We start from the raw sequence: 8613 nt of genomic DNA, 5'->3' as shown, positions 1-8613 counted from the left end.
GGTGGCTCCTCGTTTCTTCTCTGTCCCACACCCTCATCGTTTCCTCGAAGAGATGGCGATTACACTCTTGTTCTCCTTGTTCCTCCGTTTGTGTGTGCCTCTGCCTCGAAGGATGAGCGTCGAGTCTCAAAAATCGTGTCTTTCGTGATACCGTTTCAAAAAATAAAAAAAATAAAAATGCGCGCGTGTGTGTGTATGTGTGTGTGTGCATATATTTATCCACCTCGGACTGGAAAAGAAATGTGTTGATGTGCATGCCCTCATGGCCCCCACCCCCGGACCGGTGGTGTTCGCTCTCTGACAATATCTATCAGCGCATCGCTACCCATTACTCCTCCTCATCTTTTTTTTTCTCCCTCTATTACACCTTCTTCGATGTAAACTCAGACTTACCGCCTCCAAAAAAAAAAATCAATCGCTATTCGTTACAGGAAAAAGGAAAAAAAAACCAGCGCGGGGCAGCAAAACTCTAAAGTCTCTCTTTTTTTTCGTTGTTTCAGTTGCTCGGCCCGGTTAGCCGACTGGCTTGAAGTCGGGAGAGGGCGGGAGAGGGGGGAGGCGAGGTGCGTTTGTTCGTTGTGTCTCCCGCCATTCAGGACGTCGCCTTCTCAGCCCATCCCCAGTGAACTATATGTGTACGCATACACGTATATATAGATATACAGATATATACATTTATATATGTATAATGCAGCGCGCTTTCTCGGCACGCTATCAGACTGGATGTCACGATGGAAGCACAAATTATAGCACCGACTCCTACGCTGGAGGTGGTTCAGAGCTCGGCAGAGACGACAAGGATTACCCTCATCGGTACTCGACCGGCATCAAGCCAGGCATAGGTCTCGGCAACCGATCCCACCCAGTGCGTGTCGCCGCCCCAGCATCCTCGGCAATACGGCGCCTGTCTGAGAAATCGGCGTCTTCGCCCTTCTCCGTACCCAACACGCACTCGTTGGGGTGTGTAAGCACCTCAGGCAACTCGGAGATTCGGCTGCACTCGAGCACCGCCACATCAGCACACCTGCCCTGCGGCAAGTCGGTGGTGATGAAGTCCTCCCTGCACTCATCAGCCTACCTAAGTATTGCTCTTCACGAAACCCCACCTCAGTTACAGCTGTCACAGCAGCGTCCGATGGGCCGCTACAGTAGTGCGTTGTGCCACATGGCCTCTGCCTGCACGCTCGATGTAAGTCTATCGCCCATTTCATCAACGCTTGACGTTTCGAGGAAATCGAGTTTCAGCTCTCTGGTGGAGGGAGGAGGTGTGCCGGCCGTGTCGTGCGCGAGACTCGACCAATCGGACTTGACTCAAGGGATGGGCTGCCTGCATCAGCAAAGTGCTGGCAATCGTAGGAGCTCTACGACCGGTGGCGGTGAAGCCTCGCCCAGCACGCTAGAGCTGCCGCGTAAGTCCAATGATCGATCAGTGGCGCACGCCGGTGGTGAACACGGAAGCCGCAAGATTTATTATACGCAGCCTCCTTTCTTCGGTGCCTACCCCTCTGGCGACGGTTTTGGTGTGATGCCGACGGACCTGGCAAGCGACGCATACCTATACAGTGGTGTCAAGGACACCGCCCACACGTTCTGGGCTTCTTCAGATAGCACGATGCTGAACGCGCAGCCACTGCCACCAGCTGCGATGGGCGACTCTTCCCTGAACAGTAACATCATTTCGGGAGATGGAGACTTGGAAACCTCCAATTCGATGTGTCGGCTAATGTGTCGGCCATCCGCATCCGCATCCACATCCACGAAACAGAGAATCCCCACGAGATACGCTAGCGATTCCGATAAGCCACGCCGGGTGCAACACTCTCCGGTGACCACGTTTCTGGCGGCTGGCGATGTGCCTTCTTCGTACGACAGAACGAAAAGTGGCACGGACGCAACGATAAGCGAAGCCCCCCCCACACCGACCAGCCTAGCGATGCGCAGTGCCTTCATGGAGGCCCTCGACTTCAGAGTCGCGGACCCCTCTCCGTATGGGGACGGCATGCAAGCCACAGCGAGGACCGAGGGGTTGGAACCAAAAAGCCGCGCATTGCGTGATGTACAGAAGGCACAGAGACCAGCGTCGAACTCGCAGCAGCCGGAGTGGCTGCGGCCCGTGGACCGTGGGCACCCTCGATCGTCGCTCGAACCCGTCCGTTCGATGGCAGCGTTGGGGCTCCAAAGGAGAAACAAATCCACATCACTCACCCGCGCGGAGGCCGATGCGCCCCTTCGGGGGTCCCCCCACGCAGTTGAGATTCTCAACAAGTCGCCTCTGCAAGTATCTACAAGTGGTTTTTCTTTTGGTCGCATTGGCAGCGAGCGCACACAGCCCAGCCGTGTCACCTTAAAGGGAGTACCGTGCGACCACGAGGATGACCCTCTAGGGAATAGCAGCGGCACATCAACGGTGTTCCCCGGGAAGGCCTTTCAGGGCTCTTCAAGCAGCATCGCCTCTGAGGGCAGCGCTACCGAAAGAAGAATACGTGCGCGCCGCTCCGTAACTTCATCCTGCCGCACAGTCCGCAACCGACTCAGCAATGCGGGAAGAAAAAAAACCAACCCACACGAGTCAGGCTCTGACAGTGTCGCGAAGCGTCGTGGTTTTCACGTCAAGCCGCTTAGTGTGGCCATACTAAGCAGAGCGGCTCGACAAGGCCAATGAGAAGATGAGTGTATAACCCTAGTTTCCTTCATTTCTGTGGCTTCCTCCTCTTTTTCACTTGGTCGTTTTCGCCGTGCTGTTGTTGTTGTTGCTTGTAACCGCGGGCGTGGTGAATTCGAGTCAAACGCCATCTTCTCTCTCTTTTTTTCTTTTTCTCGTTTTTTTGGACTCTTCTCCCGATCCTTTCTTCTTATAAGGCGGCTGTTGTCCTCGCCCTCTCATACGGGAAGAGTGAACACCCCTCAACGAAGAGGAGGAAAATCATAAGGGCCAACAACGCACACACACACACACATATATATATATATATATTTATTTATATATATATTTATTTATATATAAATGTATATTCATTGGTTATTCTATTTTTTTATTCTTCAAGTTGGATAGATGTGATTCGTACGTTTTGATTGATTTTTGTCCCTGACGTGTTTTTTGCCATTTTTGGGGGGGGGATTTTCTTGCGCTTTCTCGACGCGGCGATGTGTGGTAGTAATGTGTGAGATTCCCGGTGATCAAAGAAAAGAGAGAGAGGACTTCTTGCCGCTTAAAGGCCCACCCCCCTGCAAGATTTTCAACTCCACTATGGTGTGCGTCTGTTATGACCCTCTTTTACCCTCCCCCTCCCTCCCTCCTTCCCCCTTTTTTTTCCGCGGTTCTACCGAGGTGCTTGAATCAGATTTTCCCTCCTATGTTATTTTTTTTTTTTTGGGTGGAGTGATGTATATTCACGCAATTAAAAAAAAAGAAAAACATTTTATTTTTTTTATGCGCTCTTTTTTTTTTGGGGGGGTGGCAAATTTTGAACTTGGAAACCTCCGGATTCGCGGTCTTTCGTGTCCGGAGGTGATGTACATAGCTAAGCCGCTCCGTATCTCATACACCGAATAGAAATAGCCTTGCGCACAGCGCATGTGCTTCTTTCCCATTCCTGTTTTTTTTTTTTTTGTTTGTGTGTGTGTGTATGGCCACTCATGAGCTGCCCCCGCGTACATATTTTTTTGTATCCGCTATCGCCTTCTCTCTGCATGCGCCCCACATCAATCTAAGTGGGAGATGAAGACAGCACCCCTCCCCCTCCCCTCCCCCTTTTTCTCAAGGGTGCCTAAGTAAATCACGCTGTGCATCTCTTCCCTAAGTGCTTTTGGTTTCGATAGCGGGGCCCGCATCTCACGAAAAAAAAAAATGGACCACAGAGGGAAAGTAGAAAAAAAAAGGGGGTCTATATATAGTGCGCCTCATGGTTTCGACCGCGCACATTTTTGTCTTGGCAGGTTCGGATTTTAGGCGATGTGCAACAGAGGCCAATGATCCTGTAGTCCCCTTCCCCCTCCCCCCCTCTTACTCTGAGTGAGTGTGTGTATATACGATATAACATGTTCATTACTAATCGAACTTGTTTGCTTGGGGAGAATCGCCCCTTCTCAAATTGTCTTTGTTGCGTCGTCTCTCGGTGTGTGTTTGTTTGGTTCTCTTTGATTTTCTCATTTTTTCCTCCTCTGCATCTTTTTTTTCGCTGTCGTCGTCACCGTCGTCTCCCTCCTCCAACCATCAGCGGACTTCAACGAGTAGGCCACCTCCACCTTAACTATAGTTTATTCGCATCGACAATACCAACGACACCCCCCAACCCTTTTTTATTACTATTGTTATTGATTACCCCCCCCTCTCTCTCTCTCTCCGTGTCGCGTGGTCGTGTGGCTCGAACAGTTGATCCGCTCTGTGATGATGTCAGGTAAAAATTATACGTGATGTCTTTGATGACAAAAAGGGGGTGCCACTGGAGTGGGGATGTCGTCGTCTAGCCTACACCCTCTCTGGAGAAGTCAACAGGCCTACTTCTGGGAGTTGTCGGGGTCCTGTGTCCCCGACGTAGCGCTGTCCGAGCGGTTCATCGCTACCCCATGGCAGCGTTACAGGTGCCTGGATGGTGTTGCATCGAGATGATTCACGACAGTGTGTACACGTTTCTGCGATTCGCGTCTCAGGCAGTGTATCAACATGGCCGCTGTGGGTCTCGTGCTCAGATGATTGAGTCGGTGTCGTCTGTGCGCGTGAATGCCTCTCTGCACGACAGCAGTCGCCCAGGGTCTACGACACGATCGCCGGCTGGTGGATGGAGAACAATTGAACTCATCGATAGTTTATCCTGCTACAGGGGAAGAAGAGGAGGAAGAGAGTATAACATTTTATGTGTGTGTGTGTGCGTGTTTATCTTTTGTGGTGACGGGCCTGCTCTGTTGAAAAGAGGGATAAGAGTGGAGGAAAAACCAAACAAAATGTCGATCTAAGAATTTTGCGATTCTAAACTTCTCTTTCTTATATTCCAGACCACGCCTCGCAGGCGATGATGGACTCACAGCAGATGAGCACATTCGTAGGTGCGTCCCTCTCTTTCGTAAGTGATCTCGGTTGTGCATCCTTACCGCCCGTGCGCTCACAACATTCACCCCCTACCACCACCTGCAACAAAAAATCTATATTTGAAATGGAGGGTTCTCATCAATGGATAAGTGCCACTCTTGCGCGTGCCCTCACCTTGTGTTTACTGCGACAACAACGCTTTTTATGCGCTGTGAAACCAACAAGTACGTTCTTCCGTGGGACACTGCCCAAGCTGCCCCCATCCCCCCCACCCCCCCAAACTCCCTTCTCGGCCCTACCCTCTCCCCCTCTTTGGCGTCGCGGACCCTTTATTTCCCCATGCCTGATTACATGGCAGCACCGCTGGAGCACGCCCATCTTACGCGTGACCGTTCTGATTGCGCTCGGCTCCTCTCGACACCCACACCCACACCCACCCACACATCTGCACACATGCACACAGGAGAACAGATGCAACAAAAGGAGACTTACTTCCGTCGCGGCCGTGGAGGGAGGGCCCCTGGTCGTGGCGGAGATCGCCCATTCTTCCGCCGGCCGCCGGCTGCCTCCCAATATAAATCAGGAGGGAACAGAGGAGGAGTAGAAGAGGAGCGGAACGCGGATTTCAAGAAGGACGCCGCATCGGTCGTGGTCTCCAATGCCTTTCAGTTCGACTGCGCCCACCCCGAGCGATGCCACGAGACGGGCCGCCTCTTTTGTTTGCCTTCACCGGTGGGTTCCCTTGAGCGCAACTTCGTGGTTGTGGAGCGTAATATCACTGGTATTGACGACATCATCTACAGCCAACACAGAGATGTGTGGGAGCATGTCCCCAGAGGCAATGCACGTGTTTATCTCAAGGTCGATTCGCCAAATGGCGGAGACTCCTACTCCCTTGTTGGGGCTGTCAATGGGCTGCGCAAGTTTGGCCTCGACGACAGCACCTACGGCTACCCGGATGCTGTGCAGACCGTGATAGCGATGGAGAAAGAAGGCGGTGAGTGTGGCCATCTTTCCGCGTTTGTTCTTCCACACCCTAAGGGGGAGGGGGGCAAAGATGGAGCCTACTTGGACAGTGCCGGTGATGCTACCGGTGATGATGACACCTCACGCCGTTTCTGGGTGATTGGGTGCAAGGACGTGCACATTGTGCTCGACTACGTCATCTCGGAAGAGTGCCTGCACTACTACACAACCCTCAGTAACCGCTACTCGCGCGCGATCAAAATCGCGCGGCTTTGGAAAGCGATGCTCTCCGTCGGTGATACACCGACCGCTGGGGATGCACCTGCGACACCCTCTGCGTGGCCCGCGGCGTCGCGCACGCTGACGACGGCGCAGGCGCACGCATTTCATGACAGCCTGCATCAACACATGTGGACCAGCTGCTTTCAAGCCATCTTCTCGGACGAGGAACATCTCACAGACTACAGCGGCGTCAACGAGCTTTATTTTTATGCTCTGACGCTCAACAGACGCGCTTTTGAGGCCACGCCGACCAGCACCAGCAGCGTCCCTTCCACGGACAAGGAAGGCCATGGCAGCCTCCCCAGAAATACTCCAGACACTCCCGCTGATGAACCCCAGTATTCTCGGCAGGATGGCCTGTGTGTCCCCGTGGCAGACGCTGCGGCACTTTTCGCCAGCGTCGGACTCGGCTCCCACACACACCACTACGCACCGGTGGTGTACAACTCCCCCGAGTACGTGCAGCTGATCGACACGATCAGACGACGCATGAACTCGGCAGGCTGCGTCCTGTACGGCGCCGACGGAAGCGGGAAGGTGGTGCGATTGTGGAAGGAGAAGTCGTACCCGTACCAGATGGAGCGTGCAGCACGGGATGCCATCACAAACCGCAAGCTTACCGGCAGCGCCCTCCAAGCGCGGATCAGGAGGAAACTGGATCAACAGCCAGCGGAGCTGCGAGACTATTTCAAAGATTGGGAGATGAGCCGCATGCCATGGCTGTTGCACTTCGCCGCATGGTTGCAGGCAACCCGACGCCTCACACCACATTCACAGCGCAGCGAGCTGCACCAGCTGCGCAGTCAGTGGTTCTCTCTCCAGAAGGAGTTCCAGGCATGTGTCGACTCGGACCCGAAGCTGTGCGATGCGTACGGCAAGAGCCAACCTGAGTCAGTGCAGTCTGACAACGATGCGCAGGACCTGGATGTGATCAAGTTCGTCGGGCCACAAGGGTGCGGCAAGTCCACCTTGAGCTGCGCCCTCTACGCACTGCTACAGAAGGCACAATACCGCCCCTGTTGGGTGAACCAGGACGAGTCAGGCGATCGAAAGAAATTCCTCGCCGCTTTGCAACGGGCGACACTTCCAACGTCGGGTGTGACGCACCTGATAATCGACAAGATAAACCTGGATGCAAAAATGAACAGCGACTACGACAATCTGCCGATAACCCTGACAATTACGTGGTCGCATCCCGACGGAGAGAGCGCATTGTTTGGTGTGTGTATTGATCGTGTACTTGGTCGGGGGACTGGGCATCGGACCATCCGCATCGACCGAGATTTAACCCCAGAGGCGTACCGGGCGCAGGTGCAGAAGACTCGCAGCTTCGTCCGAAGAGCGGTGCAAACCTGCGAAACGCCAAAGGATCCGCCAGACGTGATTCTGCGGCTGGATGTCACCATGCCACTGAAGGAGATGGTGCGCATGATATGGGAAAAGCTGCAGGAGAACGGCACCCATACGCTTCTCCCCATCACGGACAGCGACATCGGCGAGGCGCTCACTGTGGCCCACCGATACCAGTCGTTCCTGAAAGACATACCGAGATTTCCAACCTATGCCGCCCTCACCATACAGGATCGGCAGGATGTGTCCAAGCTACTTTCCCTGGTGCCACCCGAGTTCACCGCAGGTCAGATTGTACAGCAAGAATTCCACGTCACGCTAAAGTTTTTTGGGGGTGAAGTAGACCCCGTGATGTTTGTCTGGGTGGCCGAACGCCTCGGCCAGTCCGTCACGCTAACCTTGGAAAGTGTCGTTGCCGACCCTGACGGGGTGGCAATTACGGTACGACGCGACGACGCGCACTACCGTAGCGCTAACCCCATACCCCACATCACCATCTCCAACCGCAAAGGAGTGCCTGCCAAATACAGCAACGACCTGATCTCCCCCACATGTTACCCAGGTGATCCTGCAAAGCGCAGGTTTTCTCAGCTTCCACCAAACTGCACTGTAACGGGCACCTTTGTGTTCCGATAGTAATAAAAAAGGAAGAAAAGAAGTGAAGACCACTTTTGATCGGTGGGACGGAAGGGGGAGGGGGAGGGGAGGGGGAGGGTATTTCTCACGTCAGTGCATGTTTTGTCGTGTACCCTGACTCGTTTTTTTTTCTTTGTGTGCGTGTGTGTCTGTCTTTGTTTCTTCCACGTGAAACACAAGACGATTTCTCTCTTCATATTTTGGGCTTTACTCTTTCGCTTTGCCGGCTAGACACTCTCGCTCTCGCCCTCACTCCCCCCTCCCGTGTGTGTGTGAGCGAGTGGGGTGTGTGGGGCGCCGGGGGGGAGAGAAGAAGTCCGACCGTACACGCTTGATTGATTGTGGCACACACA

The 8613-nt window shown here is 53.7% G+C and overlaps 1 protein-coding gene across 1 annotated transcript; it reads left to right on the top strand.

Moving 5' to 3' along the window:
- Positions 1–5497: 5497 nt before the first annotated feature.
- On the top strand, positions 5498–8260 carry JKF63_03938 (uncharacterized protein; the record flags this gene model as incomplete). Its single annotated transcript, XM_067899934.1, has 1 exon — positions 5498–8260. One exon carries the CDS (start codon positions 5498–5500, stop codon positions 8258–8260), a length of 2763 nt encoding a protein of 920 aa, XP_067755140.1.
- Between the last annotated feature and the right edge of the window lie 353 nt (positions 8261–8613).

The sequence above is a fragment of the Porcisia hertigi genome, chromosome 31, assembly GCF_017918235.1.
Source record: "Porcisia hertigi strain C119 chromosome 31, whole genome shotgun sequence".
Classification (NCBI taxonomy): Eukaryota; Euglenozoa; class Kinetoplastea; order Trypanosomatida; family Trypanosomatidae; genus Porcisia; species Porcisia hertigi.
The sequence above is the reverse complement of the archived record's forward strand: the minus strand, read 5'-3'. Positions and strand labels throughout refer to the sequence as shown.